The 17,897-nt window shown below is 51.9% G+C and overlaps 5 protein-coding genes across 5 annotated transcripts; 1 reads left to right on the top strand and 4 right to left on the bottom strand.

The window, feature by feature from the left end:
* Positions 1-552: 552 nt before the first annotated feature.
* On the top strand, positions 553-2,250 carry SPSK_09002 (24-dehydrocholesterol reductase precursor; the record flags this gene model as incomplete). The annotated part of the gene is made up of 1 exon (XM_016735583.1): positions 553-2,250. One exon carries the CDS (start codon positions 553-555, stop codon positions 2,248-2,250), a length of 1,698 nt encoding a protein of 565 aa, XP_016586804.1.
* Positions 2,251-2,455: 205 nt separating this feature from the next.
* SPSK_09762 (uncharacterized protein) lies at positions 2,456-3,188 on the bottom strand (the record flags this gene model as incomplete). The annotated part of the gene is made up of 2 exons (XM_016736332.1): positions 2,456-2,772; positions 2,855-3,188. The coding sequence occupies 2 exons, from the start codon at positions 3,186-3,188 to the stop codon at positions 2,456-2,458; spliced, it is 651 nt and encodes a 216-aa protein (XP_016586803.1).
* Positions 3,189-8,647: 5,459 nt separating this feature from the next.
* On the bottom strand, positions 8,648-9,181 carry SPSK_09909 (uncharacterized protein; the record flags this gene model as incomplete). The annotated part of the gene is made up of 1 exon (XM_016736476.1): positions 8,648-9,181. One exon carries the CDS (start codon positions 9,179-9,181, stop codon positions 8,648-8,650), a length of 534 nt encoding a protein of 177 aa, XP_016586802.1.
* A 3,633-nt stretch (positions 9,182-12,814) lies between these two features.
* On the bottom strand, positions 12,815-14,476 carry SPSK_09038 (uncharacterized protein; the record flags this gene model as incomplete). The annotated part of the gene is made up of 1 exon (XM_016735619.1): positions 12,815-14,476. One exon carries the CDS (start codon positions 14,474-14,476, stop codon positions 12,815-12,817), a length of 1,662 nt encoding a protein of 553 aa, XP_016586801.1.
* Positions 14,477-15,568: 1,092 nt separating this feature from the next.
* Positions 15,569-17,344, bottom strand: SPSK_08946 (set domain containing protein; the record flags this gene model as incomplete). Its single annotated transcript, XM_016735530.1, has 1 exon — positions 15,569-17,344. The coding sequence occupies one exon, from the start codon at positions 17,342-17,344 to the stop codon at positions 15,569-15,571; it is 1,776 nt and encodes a 591-aa protein (XP_016586800.1).
* Positions 17,345-17,897: the final 553 nt, after the last annotated feature.

Below are 17,897 nucleotides of genomic sequence, written 5' to 3'. Positions count from 1 at the left end.
AGTTTGTGTCATTTTAATATTTTCCGAAGAACGGAAGAAAAGATAAGCGACTTGCAGATTGAGTCTGTCGGTGGCTTGTACACTGGCAATGCACGATTGTCATGTTTATAAACAGGTCAGGTCTACACCGACTCAACAATGAAGTCAATCTTATGAATCAAAAGACAATCGACAGGTTCTGAACAGAAACGGTGTCATGAAAAGTGGGAATAGTGGTATCCCATACTAAGGGGACACAAGACCTCGCTCTATGCCAGCATTGTTCCCTTTTGCTAATGCCGAGACCAGGCCACATCTCGACAAAGATTGAGCATCTAATTATGTAGCTCTCGGGCATCTGAAGCGTCTTCCTAACCTTCGCATGTCTTCGTGGAGAGTTTTCGCTGTACTCGAAGGATGTGGGTGTAACCGCAGAGTGGGTCCTCCCACGCATCTCCAGATTTTCTGCCGACCTCAAAAAACGTAGCGTGAAAGGAACCAACGACATGCGACATCGCAAGAACGATCGAAAGCTCTTGTCCCACAGCACCAGGGAAGCAAGCGGAGCGCACGATGGAGGCCCACAAAAAGACCGTGGCGACCATCGCGGCGACGGTGCGCCAGTTCTTTGCGCGCCGCGAGCCATACCGCATCTTCCACGGCTCGACGAACTCGACGCGGCCACGCACTGCCGCGACGGGCCACACGCGCTCCGTCGACATCAGCGCGCTCGGCCACGTCCTGCAGGTGGACAAGCAGGCGCGGACGGCCCTCGTTGAGCCCAATGTGCCCATGGACCGACTGGTAGCGGCGACGCTGCGGCACGGGCTGGTGCCGCCGGTGGTGATGGAGTTCCCAGGGATCACCGCAGGCGGCGGATACGCGGGGACGGCGGGCGAGAGCAGCTCGTTCCGGCATGGGTTCTTTGATAGGACAATCAACCGAGTGGAGATGGTGCTGGCCAACGGCGAGGTGGTCGAGGCGACGCCGTCAGCGGACGATAAGCGGCGGAATCTGTTCAAAGGGGCAGCGGGCGCGCTGGGGACGCTGGGCATCACGACGCTGATGGAGTTGCGGCTGGTACCGGCGCGCAAATATGTCAGGACGACGTACCACCGGTGCAACAGCGTGGCCGAGACAATCCAGCTGATTCGGGAGAAGACGGATCTGGCGACGGCGCAGAGCAACAAAAAGGAGACCAATGCGTCCGACTACGTCGACGGCATTCTCTTCTCCAAAGACCACGGCGTGGTTGTCACGGGCGAAATGACGGATGACGAGCCACCGCCGGGGCAACATATCCAAACATTCAGCCACCCGCGTGACCCGTGGTTCTATCTGCATGTGCAGGATCGCACCTCGTCTTTGTCGTCGTCGTCGCCATCGTCGCCATCGTCACCATCGTCACCATCGTCACCACCCGTCGTCGAGTACATTCCCCTCGCCGAGTACCTGTTCCGCTACGACCGCGGTGGCTTCTGGGTCGGCCGCTCCGCCTTTTCGTACTTTCCCTTCCCCTTCAACAAGTGGACGCGCTGGTTCCTCGACGACTTTTTGCACACCCGCATGCTGTACAAGGCGCTGCACGCGTCCGGCCAGTCGGCCACCTACATTGTGCAGGATCTGGCCCTTCCGTACAGGACGGCCGAGGCGTTTGTGGACTACACCGCAGAGACGTTTGGCATCTGGCCGCTGTGGCTGTGTCCTCTGCAAGCGCCAGAGCAGCCGACCTTTCATCCGCACGAGAAGCGGGTGCCGGAGGCGGGTCCGTCGATGACCGAGTCAAATACGACCTCGTCCGCCTCCTCTGCGTCGTACTCCTCCTCCCCCCTCGCCTCAACCCCGATTTCGACTTCAACGGCTGCGTCGTCTGCATCGGCGTCATCGGAGCCCCTGCTCAACATCGGCCTCTGGGGCCGCGGCCCTGCTGGCGCCGACGCCGACCGCTGCGTCGCCCTCAACCGCGACCTCGAACACCGCCTCGCGCACCAATTTGGCGGCATGAAGTGGTTCTACGCCCATGCGTATTACGACGAAGATCTCTTTTGGAAGATTTACGACAAGCCCGCATACGACGCCCTGCGCACCAAGTACCACGCCACCACGCTGCCGTCGGTGTACGACAAGATCAAGGTGAACACGGGCCGCAGCGCGGCGTCGGGTGCCTCGTCCATGTGGAAGACACGGTGGCCGTTTGCCGCGTTCTACGGACTGCGGCAGGCGATCAAGAGCAAGGCGTATCTGCCGCGGACGCCACCATGGAGGGAGTAACGATGGGGTGGCCGTGACGCTGTAATTTGTATGTCCTGTATATGCTGTACGATAAATTAAATAGACGTGAATGTAAATAGAAGTTAATTGAAGGGGATCAATATGTGAACGTTCTTCCTCCAGGGTATCAATGGCAAACTGTCATTCTTCGTAGTTTCCTCGTTCCGAATAATGAATCAGACTCTCCTTGCTTTGTTCATCCAATTCAAAAGCCCTCGCGTCTCTTGGGCCACACGCGCTGCCGCCGCATCTGTTCGTGGTGCCGCGGGGCGCCGTTGTTCGAGGGCTTCGTTGTCGAAACAGAGTCTACCGACGTGCGACCGGTTTCGGTGCTGTCCGGTTTCGTTGATGCCGCGGCTGTTGCCGACGACACAGCCGCCAAGTCGCCATAGCAGCCGCCGACCCAGCTGCGCCGCCGGTCCGGAACCAGCACCAGCAGGGCCGCCACTTCGTCAGGCGCCTCGTCACATACCCACGAGGAGGCTATGCTGTCGTTGAGCAAGTCGAGGCAAGGACGGGGGGCTAAAGGGTTAGCACACAGGATACAAAGGGACCAAAACAGACAGGCAAAGCAATGCTTGAGTACATCACCGAGCGTACGCACGAACGACTGCCTCGACGGCTTCATCTTCCAGAGCGGCACTCATGCGGGCCGAGTTGTAGCAGTGGTAGCGCCGCTGCAGGGCGAGCATGCGGTGCCACAAGACGGCGTTGTCGAGTTCGGCCGGTGTATTGTTCGGCGTCGGCGGATCCCGACATTGTTCTTGGGTCTGCGCTGATGCCTGTGCCTGTTTGTCTGCCTCGGCGCCTTGTAGCTTTGCTTCACAATACTCCTCCTCCACAGGCGTGATGGCGTCGTCGTCGTCACGGTCGGACAGCGACGACGATGAGGCCCGCGACGAGAACGAGTACCGACGGAAGGCGTCTTGGATATGCATTGTGCGTGACCAGTTGCGGTTCGTGTTTTGAGCGGTGAAGTGAAGGCGTGTATTGTTTCCACCGACGACCACTATTTTGAGATGAGAGCAAACGGTTGTTCAAGTGGTCGACATCTCGCATGCCCAACGGCTGTATTCTTGTTGTCCGATGCTTGCTGGCGGATGTTCGGAAGAAAACTTTGTTTTGGTGTCTTGTCCTCGTATTTTAGCACAAATGGCTTGTAGTGTCGACGTATGATTTTCGAGTATGTGTGTAAGTGGCTGAAAGTGTATGACTGAGCGATGACTTTTCGAATGCGCCACTACATACGGATGTGTGGTGGATCGACTGATACAATTATAAAGTAAGAATAGTATTACTCTACGAGAGGAAAGAAAAAGTACAAAGTCCACATCAGAAAGCTCGGAAACGAGGGAGTGACGAGTTTATTAAGTCGTCAAAGAATGCAGAGACCGTCAAGTGGGGAGGGGGGCGACGGGAGGATGTACTTTGTATTTCGTACGTGCCCTGGAAGTTCCGGCACCAAAGCCGACCCAATGCAAAAGGGAAAGCAAAGACAAAAGATGAGTAGTGATCAGCTGTGATGGTTGCGATTTTGGGTCACACCGGTTCCGCAAAACGGCGCCGATTGCAAAATGTGGCGCATTGGGAGGGGATGGTATCGAGCTTGTTGATGCTTTCTTTTTTGCGTTACCTTTACGATGTACAGAGCTCTTAGGTCCTATTTAAAGTTTGCCAACGAAAGTCCAGACCACCCAAGGGATATCGCTCGTCAGGTGCGTCAAAAGTCAACCCATAAACCGAAAGATAGTTCGGTCGATGATGCACCGTTGGAGCTTTCCGCTTCAGGAGCTAACTTGCTAACATCGGTGACCGTTGCAAACTCTTTGTCGTTCTATATCTGTCTCTTATTCGCCCAAGCCCACATTCGCAAACTGACATGAACAATCTTTTCATCTTGAAACTCACGTGCTTCTTACAAAACAAATATACTTTGTGGCATTCGTTTCGATATTGGTTTCCTTGGCTCGTCTTACTTCACAATCATATCGGTGATGAGGTCGGGCAATGGAGACAATGGATGACGCTCCAGCTCGCACATCTTTTTTGGCGCATTGCAGGATCGGCGCCCGAACCGGTCGCGATCGGCCACAATCGTGCGCCGAAAACAGGAGGGTCAAGGACCAGGGGGGTTAGCTGCTCGAAGATAATCACAAAATGCGCGCGAATTAAACGGCAGAACCACTCCGATCATGCGTCTCCGAGGACGTACGCAGGCTGGCAGGCAGGTAGGTAAAATTTCAAAAGCGTCAAAAAGAAACACGAAACGAGACGAAATACGGCGGATGGCGGATGACGACAGATTCAAGGCAGTAAATCGTGACTTGTACAAAGGAGTAAAGAGTAGAGACGCGTCCCGTGCTTGCGAAGAGCGGCACACAGCCAGTCTTGAGACACAACCAAGAAATACAACAAAAGGTACGACATACAGTGCTCCGAACTTTCATAGCGGAGAAACGGAGATAGAGCAGTCGTTTCGGCAGTGAAACAATGTGCATACTGCAGCTGCAGCTGTGCGCCACGGGAAGAGGGGAAGAACAAAGTAGCGGTGGAGATTATGTGGTCTCGAGACCATACAGAAGATGCGATCAGCCACAAAAGAACAACTTGATGCAGTATTTCCGCACATCATGCCCGGTTATGCCGGCCGAGGTGTGCAGCGGGCGTGTAAGTGAGGGAACGTGCATCTAATTTGCGTCTGCATTCAACTCCGCGTCGCCACATTCCCCGGTGCTCATTGCGAAAATCGACCGGACGTTGCAGGAGGCCCCGGCAAAAATCAGAATCGAGCTGCATCTAGAAATGGCACGATGCCCTCCTCTGCGTAAACTACCGGGCTAGATTCAGGGCATCGCATCATTTGGCGTCCGAGTATCTCATCACACCACTTAATGCCTGACCAGTAACGATGGGGAAGTGCGGAAGACGAAACAGGTTGATGATATGGCAAGCATTGCAGATGTGTTGCTTTTTGTGGTCATGCTGAAATCATATCTGATTCTTATCTGTTGTGTGGTCACGCTCGCAGCCGTCGAAGGTGCCGTGCCTTAAGATTGATGTTTGGCCTACTCAAAAATGGCCAGCCATTCATCCTTTGATGAGACCACCAAATGGGAGAATATCTCAGAGCGATTGTGATATCACGAAGCAAAGGTTTTCAACGCAACCATACCGTCACACTCATTGACGATCACAGGATCGGGGGATGACCAGAATGCGAAGGGGTGTGAGTGGGGTGGGGGTTGCAGACGATCATCGTTTGTTGCTCATATGGCGGCGGCTCGGCATTTGAGCTCCCTGCTTGGCACCCGCTCCTGGTCAGAGTAGGATAAAGTGGTCAAAAATACTTAATCTTCCCACAGCGTTTGGCTGTGATCCTTGCGACGACATCCACGAGCTAAACGCACTTTGTAAGACGGAGCAAAGGCACCCCCCCGATATTCTTTGCCCACGAGAGAGTTAAGGGCCCGAATCTAACTGTTCTTGATTCAAACAACTCCCCTAAATTTCTATTTAAGTCTGTTCAAAAATATCATATCACCGTTTCGCTGACGTGTAATGTTGGTTTGTCGAAGGGTCTAGGCGAGTCGCCAGCTTACCGAGCCACTAACGCTCTGGCATGTGTCAGAACACAACGGAGACGGCAAAGAGATGCGAAAAAAACGGTGACCCTGGATAAATAAGTTGCGTGGGGAGATGATATAAAACAACAGATAACGCAAAAAGTTACAAAATGCTTCCCACGATGACTGATGTCTCGGGTAAGAGGACGAAATTCCCGGAGGCCATCACTAGTTGTGTTAGAAGAGTGTACGTGACAAAGACGTACTTATGGATCTCCACGTAAAAGCAGTAATACAAGAAGAAAATACCCTGCAAAAATGATAGGACTCTATTTTTAATTCCTATTAGTCTCTCTGAATACGGATTTGGAGGAGCTGCTCTTCTGTAATTTCAGTGAAATGCTCATCAAACCCCGGTCCTTTTGTGTTCATTCCATGACAGCCCGTAGCTGACAAAAAACCTAACCACGCATATCTTAATAGTTTTAAAGCAGGAGGATGTCTTGGTGCTATAATTTATCCTGTTCAGTTACATTGGACAAGACATCAACAGCAATGCAAGGGCATAAGTATAACGTGTAGACCTAATTTCAGCTCCTAACCACAGTGAAACATGTAAAGAAGGTCGAATAATATAATTTTTGTTCTCACGATTTGCTTGTGCTGATACTCACTGCGCTCTGTCTTAAAATGTACTTGTTCGGGGCCTGTCGATGTCCAGAGTTGACACCAAAATGATGACGTCACAGTGCGGACTAGGTCCCTAGCAATACAGCTGAGCATGTGCTGGCAGGTCCTTACTTTGCTCGCTTATTTAGTCCCTGTTCCCCACAGCGGCAGCTTCAAGCTTGCTTGGCGTGATAGAACAGTTTTCTTGATATTATCCTTCTTGCTACGTTCTACGATGCATTGTTTTGTATTATTGTTTTATTTCTGATAGCTAGAGTCTGGAGTTCAGATGGTATTCTTTGAAAATCATGTCATATTTAGTTAATTGTCTTTTTTGTTTGAAGCTCTAAGTTTATGTACAGCTGAAAGTTTTCATCGTTAAACAATTAAAAACAATTAAACACGCCACATTTTATTTTATTACGAAACCTATTTCCTCCCCGTTGAGCATCTACCTATTATGGTCGGTCAGCCCGCCAAGGTCACTATTGCCACTTCATGCCAGTACTGACCTGATACTCAACCTCGGCAATTCCTTTGGATACAACAGGCAATGGTGCATTTTCCCTTCTCTGGACTGACCGTTGTCCTACCGCAGATCTTGTGACAGGTTAAAGAGTTGACAACTCACTGATCCAACGACACCGGCAGAATCCGGGATTCAGAATCCAGGATGGGAACTCATGATCAAAATCGGTGGTTCAAATTTGCCCGAACCGGAAAACAAATAGCTTTGTCGCTAGATGTTTTGCGATTGGCTGCACTGTCCGTTTGTCCAGTTCGACCAACGGGCAACCATTGGGCTCTGCTAGTTCCGCTGACTTGGGCGGTGCTCGATGGCTGTCTGTCGGGCCACATCGCTTCACGGTCTAGGCCTATGTCGCCTCTGCTGTTTTATTTTTTTTCTTTCTTTTTGTGCTGAGAACCTGGCTGCCTGATGGTGGTTGTCATCGCCGAATGGCCAACCTGTCGCAACGGGCATCTCGCACCAACCGATCGAACTAAACAGCCGACGCTCTGAGGGTGAATTCGAGGCTGCCCGTTATGACTCGTGCAAGCGAAAACTATATCGACAGGGATGAAATCGATTCGATGTTGGAACATGTTGGTCAGATAGGACTACCAGTTGACCACTGGATCGGGAGACACGTAAAAGTATGTTATAGAGCAATGCAAAATTATCGTTTGTAATGGGCACGGTTCCTCTGTCACTGCGAGGGAGGCCGAAATTGTGGTATTGTATTCATAAGAGTTAAGAGTTAGAGCGTATGCCCAGAAAATAGCTCAGATGTTGTGAGAGTGGACGTTCCAGATGCTAGAAACAGGAATGCAACAACAGCAAACGCATCCTGCTCTTTGAATGTTTAAAAGAACCCCGAGTAATCAATCTATGGAGCTGTCCGATCTGCTCCTTTCAGAGCGTGTATGTCGAGGCAGATGATGTCGTCCTGACGCAAGCAAAACTAATTGTGTCCGGTTGAACAGGCCGGTCCAGGACCTGTATGCTGTAAGAAATCCAAATATGGTGGTATCATCGCGAGAAAAAAAGAAAGCGAGGCTGGAAGGCTGATGCGAAAATGGTGGTATGCACTCCTGTACATACCATACCATGCGATATGCCCAATAACAGTAAAAATCAAGAAAATCCAAAAGAGGGAAGAGGGAAGAGAACCTCGCATTGGTCACCAATGGTCACCAATGGTCACCAATAAATAACCGAAGATCGACTTGTGTCCAAATCGGCACATGCGCCCATGCATGTGGTTGCGCTGGACCAATGGGGGTGGTCCTCTTAACTGTAAAGGTGTCCTGCCTGAGCGTCTCATTTGCGTGGCATTGGCATATTCGTTAGCAACCCCTGGCTGCACCCGGGCCATGCACGGCCAGCCTGGCCTCCAAGGTGGCACCGGTTTGTCTTCCAACCATGCTGGGTTGTCTTTTACAATCGGGGCTTCGTGCTTGGTCTGCTTGGCCAGCTTGGCCTGCGCGGGGCGGTGGACGTCGAAATCGATTGGCTGAAAACGTGTTCAGGCAGCTGCAGCCGCAGCTGCACATCAAACAAAAGCAAACAGACCAAAAGGGCTGTACGACGTGCAGCCTCTTTGGTTTTGTTTTGAGCCGCGTTTGCAGTCTAATTGTTCAAACAAACAGCGCTCGTCGCGCGCTCAATGTTGCTGCTTCTTGCTTTCGTGGCTCTTGTGGTGCTTCCCCGATGGGTTGTACTGAGGACGGTCCCGCGGCCGGCCCCGGTGCATCTCCTCGTCCTCGTCGATGGAGCTGCACGGCGACAGCGCGCTCTCCTCGACCATACTGCAGCGGCGGTCCTCCTCATACCAGGTGCAGAGCGGCTTGCCACCGAACATCAGGTCGTCGTCCTCGATAATGGTAACGGATACCCAGGCCTGCTGGTTATCGTAGCTGTCGCTGCTGTCAAAGCCACTGTAGGAGTTGAAAGAGTTGAAAGAGTTGAAGGAGTTGAAGCTGTTGCTGCTGCTGCAGCTGCCGTTGCTGCTATTGCTGGTTGTGCTAATGTTGCCGAAGCGGTCCATCTCGACACTGGTGCCAGTCGTTTCTCGACGACGAGATTCTTGTTTGGATGTGTGATGAGAGCTGTGAGCGCCGCAGTTGCTGTGGTTGGTGCTGGAAGAGGAAGTATCGTGATGATGCATTGTACGTGGTGGTGTAGATGACTGGACCATGGTGGGAGTAGTTTGTGTGTTGGTGTTGCTTGTGATAGTGCGGAGTAGGTGACGAGTGCGGAGTAAGGCTTGATGCGGCTTGATGTCCTGTTATCGATCCTCTGTCGTCAAGCAGGAAAGCAACGACGAGGACGAAAACAAAATGCCAAACCCGTGGACGATGTGAGATGAGGAGGAAGAGAAAGAGAAAGAAGAGAAAATGAGGGAAAAGAAAAGAATGAACAACAAGACAAGTTCGTTGCGCCGGGCGTGGCTGGCTGAAGCTTGGCCTGGCCCCTAGGCTGACTGTTTGTGTTGGTTGTGCGGTTTTGTTGTGTCGGTTCGCCGCGCGATGATTGGTGGATGGGTGGGGGTGGGCGTGTTGGTGTGGGAGGGGGAGCTGGGTTATTATGGGTTTATTATGGGTATTAAAAGCGGGCGTGGCCCCAGGTTAGCGGTCGTCAAAAGAGGTCGGGCGACGCGGGGTACGAGGCTTTGGAGCGAGGTGCCGCCGTGTTAGGGTGGTGGTCCGCTGCAATAGGCAGCTGTGTAGGCAGAGCAAAGTGGGATTCGTTCGTTCCTGCCCCGGTCGAGCTACGTGCGGTGGGTTTGCTTCCCTTTTCAGAGTTGCTTCGAATGTATCGCTCTTGATATGAAATGCAGAAGGAACGAATGGACGAGCGGGAAGTGCGGGTAGGGAAACAGAAAAAGATTGCTTCTTAATAGGGATGTAAAAACCAAACGCCGATTTGAAAAAGTCGGTCGTGACTAGGAACAAGAAACACGGGCCTGCCGTGTGGACGTGATAGGCGGTCTCTGTAAACGTGACCAGGTCTTGTGCGCGTGTTGTGTATGTGTTGTGGTGTGTGTCTGAGATGCTGGTTCGTCGGCGAGCGGCGGTGAGTGTTTTGAGCTTGTTTAACTGTGTGGAGGTTGGCGAACCTGACCGAGACGAGGAGATGCTAACGGCTTGAGGAGGGTAGAAGAGGGGGCTGCTTATTGCGTGTTAGACGATAATGGATTGTGATCTGTCTTTTGTATTCCTGGTTTATGTGATTTTTCTCCGATGGGTGATCTCGTGTTTTGTGCACCATGCAGTTCGCGACTTCCAAAATCGGAAAGAGGAGAAGCGATTAAAAATTATCAGTCAAGAGATCGAGAGAAGCAAAAGAGCAAAAGACCAAAAGGTCAAAACGAAGACAAGTATTCACAAGCGAAGATGACAGAGGCAGCGCAACATTATATATAAGATATGGGCGAAAGTTATGTCCTTGTCTCCCTGGGGCAAGAAGGGCAACGTTGGGCCGGTGGCTCGGTCAACCCGGGCTGTGCTGAGAATATAAAGGCGACAAACTTCCCAAATGGGACAGATGTGCCAACCTCGCCTGACTTGCCCGCCGCAAAGCAAGATTCCCGGGTCCAAGTGGAACATAGTCATGACGCCAACGACCCGAGAAATTGGGGCGACGAAAAGGTTGTGGCAAGTATCTTTTTCTGGGTCCTTCTTATTCCCTTATGGTTCGGGGCTCTTTCCTGCTGAAGACAAAGGCGCAGGCCCTGTAATTATTTTGCCGTAGAGAAGGACCCGGACACGGGAAAACAAAGGCGGAAGAGGGCGGAAAGCTCGTGTTCTAAAGTGTCTCACCCTGTCCTTTCTTTCACGGGGCTCTTGGCTCTCGGCGCACCTTTCCCTTTCGCAGTCGCTTTTCCGCTGTGGCGAATTCCGCAGACCAACTGGACTGGCCTCTGGACAATTTTGACGAATAAGGAAAGCGCTAGCAAGACCTGGCCGTTGGGCCTTGCGGTCTGAAAGGGCCTCGCCATGAGGACAATACTGCCGATTCGACCTGACACGGCGCTAACCCCGTTCTTTAGTGAGAGCTTGCACTGGCAACGAAAATTAGCACAAATGGGAAAGCGATGATGGTAAAGGCAAGATGGCAAAATGGCAAAGAGGTGAAAAACGACCAACGAGTGAGACACAACTTTTTGCAAGACAATTTCCACAAACGGGTTTGCCGCGTGGCATTTCGGCGGGCAAACGATAGCGCAATACGCTGACGGCGTGGGCGTGAGCCATGCGCCCTGTCCAGATGCCAATAAATCAGTGGCAGACTATTGGCAGCTGAGAATATTGACAGCTATTGATATGGAGGCTGAGAGCCTGTGATGTGCAAGTTCCATTGTTTGCTGCCTGCATCTCCGCCTTTTCGTAAAGCAACAAGGCCAGTATCGCTCCAAAAGTAGGGCAAACATGCGGGATGAAGAGGCGGGCCTCCTTCTTCCTTTGCATGTCGCACAATCTAGGGAATATGAGTCCTTCGTCTGTCATTCCTTCCGTATTTTCTCGTTTGGATGTACCTTCCTGCTCTCGTGTACGTACACGTCGCGCTCCCGGGCACACGTCAGGAGGCAGGAGGTCCTTCCAGTTGCCTAATTCGGCAAGCCGGCTTACCCGTGCGCACTGTCTTTGGTAATCGTGTTGTCCACCTTTGCCCGTTACTTCCTTCCACTTTCGTGCTGTGGGCAAGAAGGTGGACTCTCCCATGTTGTAGCTTCGTGGCCCGTCGAATCAGGGAACAGAATCAAACAGCGGTTCGCAATAATTGTGCCATCGAAAGAGGCATACGATCGTATCGTACGAAAAGACGCCGGCCTTACTGCTTCCCAACGAGGCTACTGTCACCAGAACACCAACTGCAGTGATACTCGACTGCCAACAACGAAAGGGCGAGGAGTTTGGGCACAAGGAAGTCCCGTTACGAGACTGATGTGATGCTGCTTTTGCGTTCCATCAATAACGCTGAAAACGCCTCCATAGGGCTGTGGAAAAGTGGCGTGCGTGGGATTGCCCGGTAGCCTGCACAACATGTCTGCCCGGTTCGCTCAATACGGGGCTGAAAATACGGGGGCTGACATAGTGTGGTGGCTTTCGTAATTGGTCTTGGCAGCGACATGTTACATACTTACTCTCGAAAAAGCACAGTGACAAGGCACAGGAGTTGTAACGAGGTTGATATCAAAAGCCCGGTCAACGAAATATCTCGATCCGAAAGGAACGAGGGGTCGACTGAGGCTCCTCGGTTGCGCGTATCCAGGACAAAAACAAAATACGAACAGCGCAGCTCCCGTCAGCTGATGGAGGCGCACTTCCAAGCAATGCCTTACAAGCTCACGTCGCTCAGACCTTGTGCCGAGGTGGTGTCATCATCGCGGCCCACGAAGATTGCCAAAAATAAGCTCTTTTTGGCAACTAACAAACCTTGGCCAGGTACAAAACCCGAACAGCGGGCAGACATCTTGTTCTTGTTACAAACCATTGGTGTGACTTCTTGTCCGTCAGTTTGAATTATATTCTTGGTAACTGCTCCGCTGCGGCTTAAATGATTCCCTGGATAGCGACAGACTCAGCAGGTGATCTCATCGTGCGGCATAACCCCTGTCCCTTTCCATCTTTAGAAACGGCCCGCAACAATCCGGATCTCCCCAACGTACAGATTTGTTACCACAGTTGCCAAATCTTACACATATTGCTTCCGTATGCCGTATTCGAGTTAATGGCATCAATTCCACAACAATATACCAAATTCCAAAACTGAAAAAAAGCCGCTACAGAAACCTCCGAAGACGCCGTAACGCCATCCTTTACTGACCTCAGTATGGACGCCTATTTGCAAAATGAACCATGTTCCGGCCTTGGTCATACGCCACAACATAATTTCGTTGCCAGGTCGCGCCGATGACTTGCAGATTGCCAGCCACCTCGCCCCCGTTGGCGATGGATGAGAAGCAAACATTCTCGTAGCCCGGCCGCCCGTTGAGCGACCGCACGATCATGTCGCGCGGGTCAAAGGGCATGAGCACGCCGCCCGTCGTCACGCCATTCGCCGTCGTCCCCCCGATCCGGTATGCCACAAACGGCGCTTTGGCATCACAGTCGACAACAAAGTAGTTGAGCGTTTCGTTGAACCTGGCCGGCGGGACGAATAGGCTATTGATTGGGATGGCAGCTACTTGCGGGACAAAGTTGGGCGACGTACCGCTGTCCACGATCGTCTGAAAGACGGGTGAGGTGGTCAAGTTGTTTGACTTGATCGCAATGTCTACTGAGACAGCTGAAGAGATGTTGGTTCGCGGCGGGCCATACACGAGCTGTACTGTCGTGGCATAAAAGGAGGGGCCGCTGTTTGGATTATTCAGTATGCCGTATTCCGTCTCGATGGGTACACTGGTAAAGTTACCCGTGTAGTACGATGACGGCACGAGTCCGCCGAGGGCAAGTGCCCCAGCCGACTTCCAGTGCGGCGTACCGGGTGGCACACGGTCAATGGCCAGCGTAAACACGGGCGCGATTGTGTCATTGTTTTGACGTTGGTTTTGTTGTCGATTTTGCTTGCTCTTGCCTTGCTTGGCCAAGTTTGTGAAGAATGGGTCATATTGGACAAACCGGGGCGCATCGGTGCCGCGACTGCTACGCATCACGGCCGATGTCACTGCCGGAAACGACAGCCCGAGCAAGCCAGACGTTACTCCGTCGCCCAACCACACGGCTTCTTCCACAATGGCGACTTGCTGGCGAGGGACGGTCAGCCCGCCTACGGTGATGGGCGCAAATACCATGGATCCGTTCAGCGCTTCGTTCTCGGGTGAATAGGCCACCCGCAGCTCTTGCGATGTGATGTTGGTAAAGTTGCCTTTGTCAACGTCGTACAGGGGACCGAAATTGCACGACGCCTGTGTCAAGTTGTGAGTGCTCCCTCCGGTGGGCAGGGTGTCGTCTGAAAGAGTGTTGGCCTTGATGCTCGGCAGTCCCTGGCAGACAAATCGGTTCGACACCGCAAACGTGTCGGAACTACCTGTGTCTATATAACTCACAATGGTCTGGCCGCCAGCCGCTTCGCCGGCCTTGTTACCCCAAGTAACGTTGACGACGGGATAGACACCACTGAAAATGGTGCCCGTGACGGCATTGGTGACCACACCTCCGGACTGCACCGTGTTTGTCGTTGGTCTGTCGCGGTCCCACATCTGCCACCACCGCTTCCTGATTTCTGACGATTCGCGTTGGGCCTCTCTTACTTGAAGCCGTGCCCGTGCCGGGCTGTGGAAGACGTCTGGATTCGGGTGGCTGCCGAGGGTGAGGACATTCTCAGATAATGCATCCGGAATGGCAAGACCCGTATGAGCAAAGATATGTGCGTTGGTAATGCTGTGCGCGGCCGCATCTCGAGTGTGTGGCAGGACACTGGCCGACGCGTGCGATAGACATGCCAACACCAACATCACCAAGTGTGATGAAATCGGTACCATATTCATAGTGTGCAAAATTTCATGGAGAAAGACATAGAACAACGAGATTTCTTCTCGATTTCTTCTCGATTTCTTCTCCGTAGGTAGGTAGCAAGTCCTAAAGATTCAAATGAAAATGTTTTGGGCGTCCGTGGAAGATATTTGATAAATCATCAGGGCATTTCTTCCAGCATTGCATTTGAGTATCTTGGAGAGGACAAGAACGTATCACGCATGGTTCCTTCCCTCAATCACTCAAATTAAGGATCGTGAGGATTGAAAGTCTATGGCAGTTGGAAAGTGGTATTTATTGACTACAAGTTTAGCCGCGATCTACTGCGGTTGTTGCTCCCCATCTAGAATCCTCAGCAAGAATCTTACGGGGTATTGAAACTAAATCATTTCCATTTTCGGCGATCTGTGCACTCATACATATAGCACCCTGCAACGAAGCACTTTATCCCGAAATTCTTCTTCCTGCCTATTACTACGTATACCGTTATAGCTCCAATCCAGCAGGACGCACCAGCATTCAACAACCTTTTTTTTTGGTCTTTTAGTAAAATAGTTTTAAAACAATGCTGTTTATAGCTATAGAATATCTACAATGTTACCCCATACTGAGCAGACTTGACTGATATTTGCCTTACCTAACCAAGGCAACCTCATTCCTGCCAGGGTTTTTTCTTAACTTGCGAATTTTATTTGGCCAATAAATTCGTACCCCGACCTGTTGACGAGTGTGCTGTCGCCCCCTGTGTAGTAATTTAAGCCGGTTGGCGGGCCGCCTTTACGAGCAGGGATAAGTCGGGCCTCTTTGTCCGGGTCCAAGGGCTCAACACAACGGATTTTCAGTGGGAAAAGTAGGACTAATGACGAACTTTTCGGAAGGATAGAAATAGGGGGCTATTTGCTACGGCATACTATGTATCTCATTGAATTTCGCACACAACATCATACTTAGTTTCTGTGACAGTTTATTCCCCAGAGGGTTCTGTCTAGCTAGTCGCCAATAGTCAGGAGTGGCTGAGAAAAGGCGGATAATAACTAACAAACAAACCAAGGCAACCTCTCGTCTGTTCTACGCAATGGTATGTTCATTAAACTTCTTTTTGTTTCCTAAGCTTCGCCCTCTTGTGCCATCACATTACTCATTTCTTCGCCTAGGACATCCACGGCGCTGCTCAAAACTGCGCGGTACTGTTCCCGGTACTCCATGGCCAGGCGTTCCTGGCGCGTCTTGGCCACGTACTCGCCGTCTTCAAGGAGTGCTGCGATGTATGATGGAGGGTCTGTGTCTTGCAGTGTTTCTAAGTCGTTGTCGAATTTCTGAAGTAGAACAAAATGGATGTTACGGCTGTGTTGGGCGAATATTGAACTGCCATCCTCTGAAAACTTCGTCTGGAATACCAGGTCCATGATAGCTTCCCGCAGTTCGGCGAGTGGGACAATGGCATTCACGTCGTCCACTGGCAGCGTCAAGTACTGCTGGCCATGGAACGCGGCCACTGCAGCGCGCTGCAGTGTTTCACGGTCCTCGGGCTTAATCATATGAGACAACATGTCCCATAGCAACCCATCTTCGATAAGGGAAAATCCCGGTGAGCGCCGACTTTCTGGCATCGAGTCGACTTGTTGATCTCGTGGCAACCGGGCACGCCCAACCACGGATGACGGTTCAGCAATGGGGCGGAGGGACAACAGAAAGTCTGGATGGGTGTCCACGTGTCCCGCCACTCCGTCCGAGACACCATGAGCCAACGCACCTCGCTTTCGGAGATGGACGTAGTCGTTGTGCATATTATCCTCCGGGGGTAGGGTAAACCCGTAGCCCACAAGCAGCTCACTGTTCGTCTTCAAGCCGTAGTTGTTGAACACCTCCTGCCCCTGGCCATAAACGGTCCCCGTGTAGAATACAATGGCATGTTCATTTGTGCCACTGGGAGCCGGCGTCAGCACAGTCGAGCTGTTGAGCGACTGTCGTGACGCGTCGACCACGGGCTGCCAAGTAATGCTAGCACGCGGATCGTGGTTTCCAATATCGAGGACCGGGAAAAGAATAGAGAAGTCGTCAGTACCACAGCCTTCTGGCAACCTGGCGTGGTTCACTGCTGCCAGATACCGTGGGTCAATACTGCTTCCATCTTGGGCTGCACCGTTGGCGTCTCGTGTCAAAACGGCCTTGATCTCGTCGGTCAGAACCAGCGACGGCCGGAAGCTGCGGCTCGTGAAGATGCAGTACGCCCACTGGTACAGCGCAAATGTGTATTGGGGGTCCTGTAAGACAGCCCACGCCGCTCTGAACTCAGTATCGATGCGCTGCCTCATCTCTTCGGCCGCTACGTCGGCATTGGTGCCCTTAAGTAAGGCTAGAGCAATATCGCTGCCCTTCTCTTCTCCAACCTTGCGCCATACGGCAGGCAGTGCCCAGGCGTTGTAGTTTTGTGGTTGTGGCAGTGTTGCAATGTAGGGGGCCCAAGCCGAGTCTTGGCCCTTGAGAACTTGCTGCATCAGAAAAAAACGGCCGATGACGTGCGGCGGTACTTGCTGCATAAATTCCGGCGAAAAGGCAGGACGTATAGCACCACCATCTTGTGTCGAAGCCTTTCCCAAAGGACGGCCGCCCCCGAGAGCATTCAAATAGGAGAGTGATGTCGATATCGGGCATACGACAACGGGCTCGTCAGCCTGGACTCCTGCTGGGCTGCTTCTCCGCACCTGAAACGACAGCCCAGAGTCAGCAGTGTTGCGTACATCTACCAATTTATGAATTTGGCCCTGGTGCTCCGACCGAAACCACTGGAGAAGCTGGTCTGTGTCTGGCGTAAGATCCACGTCGAGCAACTTTGATGGCAGTTCATGAGCGCTTCGCATGACATCTTCGGTAGGCTCCATTGCGCCGTTTGTGGACGAATGGCTTAGTTCCGGTATTCATGGGATAAGCCATAGATCTCTCAGCTTCAGCTCAATTTTGTTTTAGCTAAGCCGACCCAGCAGTCCTCGATTGTTTTTGCTTCTCTTTCTGCCTCGGAACATCACGAAGCTTCAGTTTGCGGTAGTAGAGGTCTACCATAACACGTGACATTATGCAAATACTCACGTGATGTTTTCCTCGGACACGGAAAAACCTAAAGCGCTTAGCCTTCTCCGTCTGTGACGTTCCTGCGACTGGCGGCAAATGAGATTTTAATTTCTTTCGCCGCCCATCTCCCCTTTTGACCCCAGCCTTTTTGCGACGCGCCATCCACTTCGACAGGTTTTCTTTCTTCATTTTCTGCCACGACATCTTTTCCCCTCTTTTCTCTTCCTCCTCCAGTCTTTGTACTATGCTCTTTGCTTGTTTTTGAACCCTGACACTTCAGCTTGGTAGTTGTTTTGAGGTCTCCCTTCTGTCCCCATCGCGACGACATCCCTTTTATTATTGTTTCCTATTCTCTATTCTTTACTC

The sequence above is a fragment of the Sporothrix schenckii genome (assembly GCF_000961545.1).
Source record: "Sporothrix schenckii 1099-18 chromosome Unknown Cont44, whole genome shotgun sequence".
Classification (NCBI taxonomy): domain Eukaryota; kingdom Fungi; phylum Ascomycota; class Sordariomycetes; order Ophiostomatales; family Ophiostomataceae; genus Sporothrix; species Sporothrix schenckii.
Note: the sequence above shows the minus strand (reverse complement) of the source record. Positions and strands in the feature narration are given on the sequence as shown.